The 16814-nt window shown below is 36.9% G+C and overlaps 1 protein-coding gene across 1 annotated transcript; it reads left to right on the top strand.

Annotated features, from left to right (window-relative positions):
* Positions 1-5944: 5944 nt before the first annotated feature.
* si:ch211-153b23.7 (periplakin) lies at positions 5945-16558 on the top strand. The gene is made up of 7 exons (XM_058796992.1): positions 5945-6158; positions 8697-8847; positions 9912-10055; positions 12557-12688; positions 12775-12981; positions 13320-13445; positions 16117-16558. The coding sequence occupies exons 1-7, from the start codon at positions 6067-6069 to the stop codon at positions 16342-16344; spliced, it is 1080 nt and encodes a 359-aa protein (XP_058652975.1). The 5' UTR covers positions 5945-6066; the 3' UTR covers positions 16345-16558.
* The last annotated feature ends 256 nt before the right edge of the window (positions 16559-16814 follow it).

The raw sequence follows: 16814 nt of genomic DNA, 5'->3' as shown, positions 1-16814 counted from the left end.
GGATTTTGTAGCGCCCTGTACACTTGCATTATATGGACTAAAAAACTTTCTTTGTGTTCATCTGAAAAAATACAGTCATATACATCTAGGATGCAGGATGAGAAAATGATGAAAGAATTTTCATTTTTGGGTGAACTTGTCACAGCGAATGAGACGAAAGGATTCAAGTGCGGTTAATCACAGTTTATTGACTGAAGTCAAGACAAGCAAATAGTTCTCAAGAGGTTCGCTGGCCGGGTAGTGCAGGGATCCAATGGGCAACCTTGATGGACGACGATCAACAGCCGGAGAAACGGGTGGTGAAACTGGTCGGACAGAGAAGGGAGCCAGGAGAACAAGCCAGCTGAACCCAGGGACAACAACAGAGGAACTGACGAAGACAAGACAGGTTAGCGTGCCATAAATAGCCAGAGAGATTACGAGCCGCATCTGACTCCAATCAGCTCGCATCTCAGACACACCCACTATTTAACACACACACACATACACACACCACAAGCATGAAAGAGGTAGTGAATCCATGAAACGTGACAGAACTATGTCTTAAGCCTGATGTGATGCAGAGGCCAGAAACATATTCCGGACAGAAAATAATGTGTTGAATCAATTAGGAAAGACAATTAAAGCATACATTTACTTTATCAAAGGCCACTTTTTGTGTTGCTTATTCAATGCCCCTGTCTATAAAGAGAGAAAAAAAAATAAAAATAATATTTTTTATTTATTTTATTGTTTTGTTTATTTATTTATTTATTTATTTATTGGTAACAGATATTGGTAAATAATTATTTGTGACTAATTAACTAGATTAATTAATGAACAAATCATGAAATTATTTACATTAAAAAAAAGAATTAGTTGACTAATTAGTCCTAATTGTTACTCAGTATATCATTATAATACAACATATCTACTCCCTGGTAAGAGCACCACCAAACATGATTTACAATTAATTTAACATACAATGATCATTTAAACATTGTTTTTTTTTTTTTATTATTATTATTATTTAATTTAAAAAAGCAAGCATTCCCACCGAATTCCCACTGATTTTATTTGCACTCTGTCTTGTGCATTAGTAGTTAGTTTAAATTGTTCTTGAATTGAGTACAGTATTTTACTCCCCTGCTGCTTCTGCAGACTTTACAGTGGATGCTCTGGTTGCTCTCTGAGTCTCTGAACTCTCAGGCCAGCTACGTCAGCTCTGGTTTGGTCAAGATTACGGGTTTGGTGACACGGGTCAAGGCTGTCTTCAGGAGCTTTAGAGCTGCTACTCTTCCTCCACAATGACTGTTTGATTGTGCCATCAATCTCCTCCCTGGCACTTCTCTGCCTAGCAAGCATCTTTTCTCTTTGTCCGCACCTGAGTGGAGGTGCCATGGAGAAATGTTTGTCTCTGGCACTTTGTCACTCTTTTGTCTTTGTCACTCTTCATCTGTGCCCGGAGCAGATTTCTTCTTCGTGAAAAAGAAGGGCAGCTCTTTGGAATTACATAAGTGTTCATAACAGATACTGTTCTTGGGTTCATCATTTCAGTGGAGTGGATACGCATGGATACAGCAAATCTAAGAGCTGTCACTGACTGGCCAGTACCTGCAACAATCCCTGGGCTTTGCCAACTTCTCTTGGCGGTTCATCCTCAATTTCAGCAGGAGGAGGCCCTTCTGATGGCGCTCACTTCCACCAAGTCATCCTTTAAGTCACAGGTGCCAAACTCCAGCCCCCGAGGGCCACTGTCCTGCAGTGCAGCTCCAACCAGCTCCAAAACACTTGCCTGGAAGAGCTTGATTAGCTGGTTCAGGTGTGTTTAATTAGGGCTGCACAGTGGCCCTCCGGGAACTGAATATGACCCCTGCTTTAAGTGGTCTGCCACTTCAGCCGCTTTTGAGGACTTTAAAAACAAATTCACTATTCTTGGACTCAACTGTGGAGGGTGGACACACATCAGAGGCAGGTGTCTGTGTGGATCTACCCCAGATATCTCCTCAGGTTAATAAGTTACATCCCTGTGCCTGTTAATATCACCATTTGCCTCCCACAGAGCGGAATTATGAAATTGGCAACTGGGAGCTCTTGCATTGAGCAAGTGGGACGGGCGCAAAGAGGATCCGACATCTATGAGGAATGCAGACTTTCAAACATACACAACTGTTAGCTAATCACAGCAGTGGGCGTTTACCTCCAAGTCTACAATCCACCACGTCTATTCAAACAGAGCGTTCTGATGAGGGGGTCAAAAACAGGACAGAAAATAGCCTGTTACTTCTAAATTATGATGTTTTTTGATGCAAAAATCTTGATAACATTATAAGTGAACCTCAGAGAACAGTACAAAATAAAAACCAAGGCAGTTCATGACCCCTTTAACAGCCAGGTTCCAGGAATGGTACGCCCAAGGCCTTATTATGGAACATCGCTGCATTGGACAGTGTTCCTCACCCCTGTACCATCTCTCCTTTGGCCTGCATGGTGGGGGGAGCTGCTTGGTGTATCGAGGACTGTGTAAAGTGGGCCTGGGATGGAATTGAGGTGCCTAGGGGCTGTCTGGTAGGTCTGCAGGCGAATTGCTCTGCAGTGCTTTAGTGGGATCATTCGTCCAAGCTGCTTACCATCCAGGAGTGAGGAGGCCATTGGCTCCCGACTGTTAGCACTATGGCCATGGTGGAGGATATCCATTGGTTTATGGGCACATACTCGGTCTATGCCTCCAGTTTACCTACTGTTGGTCTGCTGCACCCTCTCCCCCTGTTCTGTCCTGACCCTGGGCACACATTGCTCTGGATTTCATCAGCAGTCTCCCTCCATCCAGTAGAAATACTGTGGTCTTACAAAGGGTGGACTGTTTAGTCCCCATTATTAGTTTAGTCCCCCATAAAACAAGTGAACATATAACACCTTTGAATAAAAATAAATACTAAATTAAGCCTATACTCTAAGACTGGAGTATTTTCTTGCCCCTGAAATGCATTTTTAAATATATTTTGGTTATGAAATATTATTTTGGTATATGAAGAGTAAAAATAAATATGTAACTAAATATAACTAAATAAATATAAATATATAACTAAATATTTCAATTTCAAAAATATATTTAATTTATAAGTTTATAGCATATATTTAGCATATATTTAAGATATTTTATTGACTTGCTTTTTTTTTTTTTTTTACCATATAGGTTGAAACGTATGCCCAAACCCTTGATTGAAATAATCATTTCAATACAAAGACATTATGACATGGATGACTAGGTTTTTGCTATCCAGTTTAGCTTGTTGTGTGTTTTTGTTGCATTTCTCATCAAACCACAGTCCCTTTTGATTTTTCTGATTGACTTGATTAAGCACAAGGTCGTAGTTAACAAGCAAACCTTACAGCACGCTCAGTCATCCCCCTGTCCTTCAGTTTTGTTCTGTTTCAGAGCGAAGGGAGGACATTCCATTTCAGAGCACATTTTGTCCTTGGTCCTGATTGCACACTGGGTCAATAAAGCCATTGCTAAAGCACTTCCTTCACCCTCAGCTGACTAGAGCTAATGTTCTAACTAATGCTGCACTCAGCAATACACTGACTGGCGTGCAGTCATAAAGAATAGAGGAAGCATGGCCAGTAGGATGGTAATGTGGCCAGTGTGTTAATCCATCTCCCACATCTCATCTGCGGTTTTCACAATGAATCACTTGTATACGTCTTACTGCATACTGTGTCTACAGTCTGTAAAAATAAACGGAGTGTCTATTTACACTAAGTGCATATAGCCAGCCTTGTTGGCAGAAGCTATTTTCACTAACTCCGCCCACCAACATGTGATTGGGCTAGAAAACACTACAAAAGACGGTCGACAAGCGACAGCTTCAGTAGTTTAGATTATAAAGCGCTTTAATGCAATATTTATGACACGATCGACCCGAGTTAGAATCCACCTTTTGCCGAACTTGTTCTTCTCCCTTTTCACATCTCTTATCACATCAAAAATGCATTTATTTTCAATTAAAATGAAGGAAATAATCGAAAAGTTGAAATAAGGCAGCATCAATTTAATAATTCTTATAAAAATGATAATTTACACTCAGTATGTTATTATTTGCATACTGTTTTATAATGTACTATAAAACATAGTACATTATTTGAAATAAGTAGTATAAATAGCAGAAAATACTGTTATTTTTACATAGTGAAAATAGAAGCTATCAATATTTGCACTTGCGTTTGCTTTCTATCACTAGATGCTATTTTCATTTAGTGCAAATTGCTGCTGCCAAAAACATGAAAAGTACACATTTTACAGGATCCTACATTTCAGACAGTAGTATGCTACATTGTTACATGATCTTATATGTTTATTCATTGGTGTCCAGTAATTTTAAAAATAATAATAATAAAAATATATTTTTTTTTTTTTTTAATTAAAAAATTTGGTTTAATCAAATTCTATTATTTACTATTTATCAGATGTTTGTGCAGGTAGGGAGTAAGATCCCCCTCTTGCTTCTTTTACATGACTTTTAATGAGCAAAACAGCAAATTTGCCACTTGTTTTTAGAAATTGTGTTGCTTTTTTTTTCTTCTTACGTTATATACAGTATTTTGGGGCCATGAAAAATCATAATTTCCTGTAATTATTTCCACAGTTTCCTTTTAGTCATGTCTACACTATTGCACAAGTGTAGTAGGCCATCCTGGTATCTCATGCATACTGCACACAGTAATCTGCACAGTCTATAAATAATAAGAGTATGATATTAGGTTTCACTTTATTTTGATGGTCCCTTTAACACATTCTATTGACTATAAGTAATGTTGCACCTACATTTCTACTAACTCTCATTAGAGTGTTAGTAGTGTATTAGTTGACTGGTAGGGTTAGGGTTAGATTAAGTTGACACGTTCTTGCAAAGTTACTTATAGTCAGTAGAATATCTGTTGGGAGACCAACACAGTAAGGAGTTAGTAGATATGAAGCAGACAGTCTACTAATACTCTTATGAGAGTTTGTTGACATATAGTTTCAACATTACTTAGTGTCAACAGAATGTTCAAAAGGGACCATCAAAATAAAGTGTTACCTGATATTAGTATGAAAATACAGGGTCATTGTGTGAACACTTTGAATACTTGCAGTTTACACAGTTTTGCTCATTACAATAAACAAATTTAGCTCTGTCCCATCATGGCACCATTCACTTGCAGCATAAACATGGTGTCCGTGTTTACACACACCTTTAGATTAGATTAGATTTATTTGTGTGCTGTATTGTTATTTTCTGTTCTTTATATACATTTTATAATCACAGTTTCCACTAAAATACCTGTTAGTGTGTTGAAAACTGTAAATTGTCACAGGGAAGATTGTATTATACAGGCATTTTGGTGCAAAAACAGTACTGTTCATATAGGGAACTTGGTATTTTCCAGTACTAAGTCATACAGTTCAAAACTGAAACAATATTGCATCTCATATGGATTTGTAACACTATTACTGTAGTAACAGTAACTGCTGTAATTATTTTGGTGGAAAGTATGTTACCATAGTACATTAGTTAACAGTACGAGTAAACAGACATTCTGGAGGTGAAACCCAACCCCCCAGTGTCCTTTCGCTCATGTGTTAACAGCGAGATGTCGTGGTTTGGTTTCTAATAGTAGCAGTCTTTCAGAAAACCCACAGAGAGCAGATGATGCTGAAGTGGAAATTCCCTGCTGCTCACCATCAACTCACTTCCTTATTTTCTATCTCAGTCTAGTAACCCTTACAACGTATAAAATCACCCTTTTAAATCATAAATCACACTCTTGTGCTAGGCATTCGGCTAAATGAATTATTCCCATTAAATTGTAATTAGTTTGTAAAGGTCATAGTTAGGATATGTTTATTATTGTGACAGACTGAGCATCACTTCCTGCTCCGTGATGTCTTGCATGTCAATGTAGGGGTTTATATTTGAACTTCCCCTCCAGTGAATAACATCACATTAGCACGCTGCTGCGCACGTTACACGCGCTGTGGATTTAGGAGTGAAAGACTACAAGAGGATTAAACTGCAGCTATTAATCAGATTTGAAAGGGTGATGGAAGGAAGTTCACAGTCATCACTGTCAGGAGAAGACTCTTCCAGCAAAGAGCGCTCTTTACCTGAGGAGGAGAATGAACTGCAGTCTGAGTGCGTATTATTACACAGTCTTCTCTTTAGTTTAAGTGGACGTAAGCAGCACCTGTCATAGTGCAATATGACAGTACAGTCGCTTTGTTATAGCAGAAATGTGTAAGCAGGAAGTAGGGACTATTTTTGTAATAATTTGCCAGTTAAATGTTTTATTTTTGTACAATAGTATTCCAAAGAGTCACATGTTTGGTAGATAAATGAGATATACGATGGTTCTGTATAACTACCATATTCGCAAACCATGATATATATATTTTATGATGCTCAAAAGTAGGTAACACGTTATTTCAATAGTCAACTAGCAGTCATTAGAGTATTAATAGACTGTCTGTTTTCTAACATTTTATTTTGATGGCTCCACAACATACAACATACTGAATTTGAGAAACTTTGCAAGCATATGTCAACTTATTCTACTAACCTAAACCTACCCTACTGAGAGTTAGTAGACACGCAGTTGCAAATTAATGAGAATTAGTTGACATGTAGTTAAAAAGTTACTTATAGTTAGTAGAATGTCTAAAGTGGACTTTCAAAATAAAGTGTAACCTAAAAGTACAGTGATTTTTCATTTTCTCAATAGAGACCATATTTTTTTACTCTGTAATAACACATACACTCTTAAAAATAAAGGTGCTTCGCGATGCCATAGAAGAACTTTTTTTTTCTAAATGGTTCTATAAAGAACGTTTAACATCTGAAGAAAATGTCTGTTTCACAAAACCAAGAAAGAAGGTTCTTCATATTGTAAAAATGTAAGAAAGAGATGGGTTTTTTTGACTGAAAGGTTCTTTGTGGAAACAAAAATGGTTCTTCTATGGCATCGCTGTGAAGAAGTCTTTAAGCTCCTTTATTTTTAAGAGTGTATATGACTCCTTAGTGACAGTTTCACCAATGAATTAATACAGAATTACACTAACTGTTGGCTTAATCATGTATTTTGGGGCACACTTTAGTTTGGGGTTAACTAAGATTTTTGCCTCAGTAAACTACTAGTTTGCTGCTAGTTAGTAGTGTAGTTGTTAAGTTTAGGGTGGGTTAAGGGATCTAAAATATGGTCATGCAGAATAAGGCATTAATATGTGTTTTATTAATACTAATAAACAACTAATACACTAGTAATATATTGTACAAGTAAGCATGAGAATTGTGTAAAGTGCAATCATATTTTGATATATCTGTGCGACATCCTGAGGGGAAAGAAACACAAAGTCTCACAGGAAGGGATAATAGTAACAGAAACAGCCCAGCAAAAATTTCCCAGAGCTTTTAGAGTCTTTTTCATTTTCTTTTTATAGGGCCTGGTGATGTGTTTGTGTAACTTTTATTAGTTCATACTTTGTCACAGCTTAGCATGAGTCATTCCTCATGAGCCTGTAATGAATTACGGGAACATTTGCATAACATACATGACTTTATTTGTGCTGCTTCAGATTCTCCATCTGCCCATTACTGTATTAGCACAACAGCAATGACAGCGCAGCGCTGTTCCCTGTGGCTACGAAAGAACAAGGCTATCAAGAAAAAGAGCTTTTAGCTTTAATGATTTGTCTGATTTAGCTTCTCATTATCCATTCAAATTCTCATGTTACAGTGTAATTACAGGTATATAGTACTGATGTATTTAATTTGTAATTATTTTGTGGGGCAGCTTCACACACTAATTATAATTACTGCCATAATGACTTTTTATTAGCATGTAATATGTGTGGTTTGGCCCATCTCATGTGAGCTGTTCTCAAGAGGATCTTCACAAGAATAACAAAACCTGACAAAATCCAAAAAGCACTGGATGTGCAAATGTCCCCATGTGGAAAACAACATCATAAGGGTCTTCATGATGCTTAATTCTAAACATGCCTGCAGCTATATTTGAAGGTTAGGGTTAGTCAAGAGTGAAAGGAACCTACATAACAGGAACCCGGTGAGAAAACAAGGTTAAAAATAGGGTGCAATATTGTAAACATGCCAGCATTTGTCTGTAAACGATGCTTCTAATAATAAGAAGAAGAATGTGAGATCCTAAAATGTTAAAAAGAGAAATGTTTTGTGTGTGTGCATGTTTATGTGGTTTATGAGGACACAAATTTGTATGACATGGGTATGACATAGGCATTACAATGTGAAGGTGATTAATTAGGACACTTTTGGTGTCCCTGTAATTCAAAAGGCTTATAAATTGTACAGAAGGAGTTTGGTTGTTGGTGTTTTCAAGTTTTCTATGAGGGTTGGTGTAGGGCATTGGTCTCAAACTCAATTCCTGGAGGGCCACAGCTCAGCTCCAGCCCTAATAAAACACACCTGATCCAGCTAATCAAGCTCTTCAGGATTGTTAGAAATGTCCAAGCAGGTGTGATTTAGAGCTGGTTGGAGCTAAACTCTGCAGAGCTGTGGCCCTCCAGGAATTGAGTTTGAGACCACTGGTGTAGGGCGATAGAAAATGTAGTTTGTACAGTATAAAAGGCATTACAGCTATGGATACTCACCATAAACCATAAAAACCAATGTGTGTGTGTGTGTGTGTGTGTGTTGTAGGCCGGTGGAGGAGGCGGCGCAGGGGGAATCTCTTCTCTCTGGCGAGGAGCAGTTAACCATCATCACAGAGAGCATGTCAATCACCTCCTCTGATGAGGAGAAGCTTCAGCTCCTCAACAAAAACACTGAACTCCGGAGACTCAACAAAGAGGTAGAATAAACCAACAGCTGTGACTTCACCCTTACAACTCACTTTTCAGAATCAACTACATAGTTGGACTACAAACTAAAACATCAGTTGCAAAACAAAAAGCTGCATTTAGATTAACTGGAAAACAAACATGCTTTCTGTTTCTGGTGTTTATATTATAGTCCAATGTACTACTACTGCAAATAGTGCTGTATATTCTGAAATTCACCTTACTAAGAAAAAACAAAACACAGTAATATTTTTTTTTTTAGAATTACAGCAGCTCAGAACATTGAATTCAAATTTAATTTCGTTTGAAATTTGTAAAACAAACATGCTTTCTGTTTCACCCTTTCTCCAGAAGGTTAGGACTCCTAACTTAGACCAAATAAGGGAATAGGGTTTTTCACTCTATTTGCATGTTACAGTTTTTTTCAACTGCTTACAAACAAAATCTTTCCTTGTCACACAATTTCTGAAAGCTGACACACAAACAGCAGAAGCACACACCAAATCTGTAAAACATTCACTGATTCTCTGCCTTTCACTCAGTTTTCAATTTCATAAAACTCTTTTTGCAAAACACAACACAAAATTCTGTGTGTAACACACAAAAATCTAACAGGAATTATTATTATGGTAAAGGTGTTTGCAAATGTTTGCTTTTGTGATATTTTGAATGCAGTGCTTCATTTTGCAAGAGATGTGAGGCATTGTGTGTAAAGTTAAAAAAAAAAAAAAAAAAAGGCAAAGTTTTCAAAATGTGTGTAAGCAGTTGGAAAAAAATTATACTGTACCTTATACTGTACCCATATAATATATTAATTACAGACTGTAACCAATTTTTATGTCAAGGTAGTACGGTGACCTTTTTTTAATCATAATCTATGTTGTTGTGTAGCTGAGTCAGATGTGGCTGTGGGGTTTTTTGTGGGGATCAAATGTCCCTACAATCGTAGTACAATAGGTTATATGGACACTGGATTAGAAAAATTATATAATTAATATGTAAAAAAAAAAAAAAGACTAAATCAATGGAAAGATGTAAAAATGCAACTGTGTGTGTGTGTGTGTGTGTGTGTCAGCTGATGAAGCTGAACGAGGAGTGGGATCACATCTATCACAGCACGAGTGTGGGCCTCCAGCAGCGCGTGGCGGCCCTCGAGGAGGAGAGCAGGGCCCTCAAACAGCTCAACAGCCGACTGCTGCTCAAAGTAGAACATGAACAGGTATGTGGGCAGAAACACGCTCTCAAACTCTTACGGCACAGCTGCTTCAAAGGCCAAATGTGTATTTTTAGTGTCTCTGCGGTCTCTAAACAGAATTGCAAATATTGTTAGTTTACCTAGCAACACAGTCTGCCAACGGTTGAGCCAACAGTCCTGCTCCACTAGTTAGACATGTTTTTATGTTTGTTTTTGTATTGTTTTTTGGTATTTTGTGAAGCTGTTTCCACCTGATCTGAATCTTAAAGGGATAGTTCACCCAAAAATGAGAATTCTGTCATTAATTACTCACCCTCATGTCGTTCTAAACCCGTAAGATTTATAATGTTATAATCGTAATGTTCGTAAAACAGATTAAGATATTTTTGATGAAATCTGAGAGCTTTCTGACCCTGTACTCTGTACCACAATGCATGCATGTTGGTCCTGCAGCAACAGTTCTATTAGCCAATCAGGTTTTTGGTTGTAGTTTTGGTCGATTATGGAATTATGGTTTAGAAATGATATCGAACAAGGTGTTTTTTCTTGGTTAACATTCCATTTTATAGTTTTGTATAGATTATAGGAACGTACTTTTGAATGTAGCAATATTTTTTTTTTTAAATACATGTTTCAGAATAAAAAATCATGAGCAATGTATAAATAATGTTTCTGTGCTGTTTTACTGAGCATTATTAAAGACCAGACAAGACCAAATGTTCTTCCAGTAATATTATTGGAAGATTCATGTTTATAAAACATTAGCAGCACAAAAACATGGCACGTTTTTTGTTTTGTTTGTTTTGTTTGTTTGTTTTTACATTTAAACTGAACGTTTTGAACATTCAGAGAACACTCAGAAATAACATTCCCATAACTTAACTTTAGCATTAGCAAAACATTCTGAAAACATACTTTTGTTAGCTGGGATGATAGGTGCCCTGGTTCTGTGAGATGGAAAAGCAATATGTGTGATGAGTCACCTCTCACCTGATTTATTACATCTGGAGCGCTTTATATTTGAAGAAAGCCAGAGGATATTGGAGTAATTAGTTCAGATGATTGCTCTGCATGGTCGAGAGGTGGGAATATGAGGCTGTTTTGTAGGATAACCCTGATCCCTGATGAAGCTCACACGCTCCAGGACACTAAAGCCCTGTAACACAGCGCTAAAGACAGACGAGGGTGGATTTATGAACAGCTGGATGAGGTACAGGTCCTCGTGGTCTGCCAGTGGGCAGATCTCCTCTGCAGAGGGTTGTTTGGTTGCACTGGTGGTTAGTCAAGTGTTGGTCATTCTAAACCAGGTTAGGAAGACCTTAGTCAGTTATTAGTAACTTAATGTTAGAGGTTGTGGTTATATACATATCACATACACTAAAACCTCAGGTTCAGCAAAGAATCCTCTTCTTACCATTTTGGCTGTAAAGGGTTCATGTATTGTTTAGGTGGCTATTTAGGGATTTAAAAAAAACATCTGATGTCACATTTATCACATTATACTGTAAGATCCTCAGAAGTTCTACATCAAACTATTACATCTTTTAAAGTTTAGGTTCCTTCAAAATTAAATTTGCCATTTAGTCACCATCACGTCATTCCAAACTCATTTGATTTGTCTGTAGACCAAAAAATTAGATATTTAGCACAGCGTTCTTTCTGCTCTTTTTCATACAGCGAATGCATAAAGTGGCAAGCTGATAGGCTCTAATATGGACAAAAGGCATCTTTATATAGTATAATCAAAGTAGTCCATACACTCTCAGAAATAAAGGTACAAAAGCTGTCACTGGGGTGGTACCTTTTCAAAAAGTACATGTTTGTACCTAAAAGGTCCATTTTGGTACCTTAAAGGTGCATATTAGTACTTAAAGTGTACATATTTGAACCTAATAGGTACAAAAGTGTACCTTTTGAAAAGGTGCCGCCTCAGTGACAGAGAGTGTGCAAGTCATTATTTCACTATACTGTATAAACTATATAAATCTTCTGAAGCCACCCAAATTTAAGTCATTATATAAGGGTTAAGTGACTTTCGACAGTTCTGACAATCTTATGATAGTCTCACTTTTCACATATTAAAAAAAAAAAAAAGTTTTATTTATAATAAAAGATTATTTTTGTCTATTGTTGATATGCATTTGTTGTATAGGAAAAAAAGCAGAAAGAATATTCTGCTAAACAGCTGTGTGTGTGTGTGTGTGTGTGTGTGTGAGAGAGAGAGAGAGAGAGAGAGAGAGAGAGAGAGAGAGTATTCCACACACAAAAGAAGAAAGTCATATGGGGTAAGAATAACCTGATGGTGACAAAATAATTTTCTTTTTGCAACTTAAAAATCTTCCAGTTCTACAGTCTTTTGGTTCTAAATGGAACCTTTTATTTACTTATTTATTAAATGTCGCACATCAATTTTGGTTTTTGTACATTTTCATGGAACGCCATGGTGTGACAGATGTTTCGCTGTGAATCGCTCAGATTCATGAACAGACATGAGACTTTTTGCATTTTCATATTTGTGTCTGTAGAACAAGAGGGAATATTATGAACAAACACTGATGCAGGAACTGAAGAAAAACCAGCATCTGCAGGAGTATATCAGACTGCTGGAGAGCCGACTGCACCAAACAGACCTTCAGCAGTGGACTAGAGGAACTCAGGTGAGCTTACAGCATCAGATCAACTGCTTACAGTGTGTTAAGTGACTATACTTTAACATGTTTATTGACTTTTTCTCCTTCGGAAGACCCCAGATATCAGTGGCTCCTCAGGCTCTCAGCTGGTCCAGGGCTCATCTAAGCCATCCCTGGATGTGCGGTCAACTCCAGGGCTTCCTGCGTCTCCAAGCACAAAGTCCAGTCTCAGACTGGCTGGCATGGGAATAGAGTCTCAATCTGACCCTGTAAGAGAAGTTCGGGATCTTAAAGAACAGCTGGAGGCGCTGCGGTGTCAGGTGAGCTATCATGTGATCAGAACATTCAATGTCATTTTGAAAAGAGACTTGTAAATATACCCTGTAAACCCTGACCTTTAGACAAAATAGCGGGGGCAAAAAAATGCATATGTGATATATTTGATACATCAGGTTTTTATGGCTAATAAAGTATAAAATAGAGAATATGATGCTCATATATATTACTACAAACTTTTAAGCACCTTTATTTTTAAGAGTGTGTTGCATTCCTTTGCCATTTTTTATATATATATATATATATTTAAAAAAAAAAAAAAAATCTGTTACATGGATGTTTTTACAATGTTGTAATTGTAAAAGACTTTATCCATCCACAGACTAAAATCTACGAGGCTGATTATAAAATCGAGCATAAGGACCATGAGCGCATGCTGCAGGAGAATAAGCGTCTGCGGCGCAGAGAGGCAGATATGCGTCAACAGATGGCACTGCTGCAGGAGCAGGTGAGCACCGGAGAGCACTCAAACACACTCAAACACACACAGACACACTCAACACAAACCAGCTGTTACAGGTTTGCACCACTGGGTGGCGCATGTTACTAGCTAATCACTGTTTCCTATCAAACACAGTCATCTCTCTCTGTTTGGAGGTTGATTCCTCTTAAACGTGTGCTAACACTTTATTTTGATAGTCCAGTTCAGACACCTTACTATCTGTAAGTAACTTGTCAACTCCAGGTCAGTTATCAGTTATTAGAGTATTAGTAGACTGCCTATCTGCTAAAACTTTATTATGATGGTACTTAAGGGGGTAGTTCACCTAAAAGTGAAAATCCTGTCATCATTTACTCGCACTCAAGTTGTTTCAACACTGTATACGTTTCTTCTGTTGAACACAAAGAAGATATTTTGAGAAAAAAAAAAAAAAAAAGATGAAGAAAAAAAAAGTTAAAAGCTGATGATCCCCATTGACTTCCATATTATTATTTTTTTTGTACTTTTTTTTTCATACTATGGAAGTCAGAGGGGACGATCAACTGTTTGGTTACCCATTTTCCTCAAAATATCTTCTTTGGTGTTCAACAGAAAAAGAAACTCATACAGGTTTGGAATAACCTGAGGGAATTTTCATTTTTGGTTGAACTATAAGTAACTGTTATACATGTAATACTTACTCTACTAACCCTAACCTTACAGTCTACTAGTACTCTAATGAGAGTAAGCTGCAAATTTACTTTAAAATGGGCTATTGAAATAAAGTGTAAACAAAAGGTAAACCCTGTGACTGTCATGAATTCGTGGTTGTAATCAAGCGCACGACAATAGAGTAAACGTAAAGAGTCTTTAATTCTAACTTCAAAACAAAGGCCAGGAGAATTCCTCAGCATCAACACACATATTCCATACAATAACATCAGTCCAGGACAAAGGGTGAACAGAAACTGATGGCTTATGAAGACAGGCAAACGAGATGATTAATCAACACAGGTGAAACAGAACGAACGATGATTAACTAATAGTTAGAACAGGAACAAAACCAAATAAGGAAAAACAGGAAATAAACAGGAACATACATGTGACAGAGACACTGTTAAATGTTTGTTTGACCTGTCAACTGCTGACTTACCCTGCGTCCCAATGTGCATACTATCCACTCTATCTGCCGTAAATAGTATTGAGAATTACTAATATCACATAGAATTTAGGATGGATAGTGTGCACATTGGGACGCAGGCTTGGTGTTTGACTGACCTCGCCTGAGTAACACACATCACTTTTAACAACTAATGCAAAGATTGTGGAACACAGAAGCAGAATATCGGACAGTGAAAGTTCAATGCATATTTTCTATGTAAGTCAATAACAGCGGATTGTTTCTATGAGGAAACAAATCTATTTTTTATCATAGTGTTGTCACCTGTGTATGTCACATCAGGTCACGCTCGTCTGATTTCCATGTCAAAGATTTCCATTCCATTGTATTTAAAAATCTCATAGCAAAAGGAAATGAAGTTTGGTGGTTTCCAGTGAAACTAATTGTGATGTGATGCAGTGATGTTGAGTATGTCAGATCGTGAGATGATCAGTGGTTGGTGCAATGCATTACTGAATAATTAAACCCTGTAATTGAATTACATTTCCCTGAAAGAGTAAAGTAGGGGAATCCAGTTTTTCTGTAATGTAATTCATTTCTTCTGATGTAATTGCATTGAATATTGTATAGGAGATTTTAATATAAAAATAGTGGATTTAACACCAAAATTTTGCTAATGTTAAAATGCTTTTAATGTAACCTACACTCTTAAAAATAAAGGTGCTTTTTGTCTAAATGGTTCCATAAAGAACCTTTAACATCTGAATATATTATAAAAAGATAAAGAAGAGATGGTTCTTTAAAGAACCTTTGACTGAATGGTTCTTTGTGGAACCAAAAATGGTTCTTCTATGTCATTGCTTGAAGAACCTTTGGAAGCACCTTTATTTTTAAGAGTGTACTCCTTTTAAATGATTTGGTCAGTTCAAGAATAATTGATGTCATTTTATATTATTTAAATAAAAGATCGGTTTCATGTCTATTCCGTTAGTGTTCAACTGGTCGAGGTTGATCTGTGAATTTAAAAGTAATTAGTAATAAGTAATACAGTGTTTTTTTAGAGAGAGTAATTAGTACAATCATTTAATTACACCATTGAAGACGTAATTAGTAGCTAGTAAGACATTTATTTTTAAGAGTAAGTTACCTACACACTAAAAATAGACTGTGTTTCACAGGAAACTTGACAATCATCTTGTCTTATCTTCTTTTTCTGGATTGACAACCGGATGTGCACATTAATATTAATTTATTTGCCATTTAATTTCTGTATCATTATACACAGAAAAAAAAAAAAAAAAATCATTGAATTTACACATTTCTTTTAAGGTAAGTGGATACAATCCGTTATTTTAGCTACATTTAAATAAACAAATTTAGTTTCCACAAAATGTGTTTATTTAAATGTAGCTAAAATAAATAGATTGCAACCACTTACCTTAAAAAAATGTAGTATGATTTTTTTTTCATTGTAGTCTAATAATGCAAAAAACAGAAAAGGTATCGACTGCACATATACACTATCAAAGGCATTAGATATAGCCTATGTTTTAAATGTCATCTTGTTTGTTTTCTCAGCTGAAGGTGTACGAGGATGATTTCCAGAAGGAGCGCTCAGACAAACGCATCCTCCAGAGACTGCTGATGAAGAAGTCTCCAGCCGAGAAAGACCCGGTTCTGGTGCATCGCTGCAACAACGAGCAGGACCGGCCCAGATCAGACAGGAGAAAGCCCAGAGACGAGCAGCGCGGCGGATACGTCTGTCCCAAACACTGCGAGCATCACGGCCAGCTGGACTTCCCCTGAACGCCCACAGAGCCATCCATCACATTAAACAAATGAACACAAGCTACTCTGTATCTTTAAAAATTTAAAAGTTCCTTTGTAACTGCTTTATTTATATGAGGTTCTTATTTTTTTATTGTATTTTGCTTTTAATATTGTTGAAAGGACTGTGTTTGTACAATGACTATGTGGGAACTGTGCACTTGTGTAAATAAATCTGGACCACTTCACTGACTGACAACATGAAACTCAAACAATCTGTGTCAGACAGTAAAAACTGTAATCTTTACAAGCAAATTTATTTGGTCTTGTTAATATATCAACTGACTGTATGGCAAAATATTAACTGACTTATTACAGAAAAACAATAGACTTTAAGAAGGAAATGATTTAAGAAGTGTCTGCACCTTTGACGATAAGGAAGCCCGTGGCCATTGGATTTCCCTGCACTGAGCTCATTTCTAATGACTAACTGTTTGTTATTTCTTGGA

Source organism: Onychostoma macrolepis, chromosome 14 (genome assembly GCF_012432095.1).
Source record: "Onychostoma macrolepis isolate SWU-2019 chromosome 14, ASM1243209v1, whole genome shotgun sequence".
Classification (NCBI taxonomy): Eukaryota; Metazoa; Chordata; class Actinopteri; order Cypriniformes; family Cyprinidae; genus Onychostoma; species Onychostoma macrolepis.
This window is presented reverse-complemented; position numbering and strand designations above follow the sequence as displayed.

Bases quoted from the DNA above. Each gene is read 5' to 3' on its own strand.
- si:ch211-153b23.7 (XM_058796992.1), top strand. From the start codon at position 6,067: ATGGAAGGAAGTTCACAGTCATCACTGTCAGGAGAAGACTCTTCCAGC. The intron at 8,848-9,911 runs GTAGAATAAACC...TGTGTGTGTCAG, and splicing joins TCCGGAGACTCAACAAAGAG to CTGATGAAGCTGAACGAGGA. The intron at 12,689-12,774 runs GTGAGCTTACAG...CTCCTTCGGAAG, and splicing joins AGTGGACTAGAGGAACTCAG to ACCCCAGATATCAGTGGCTC.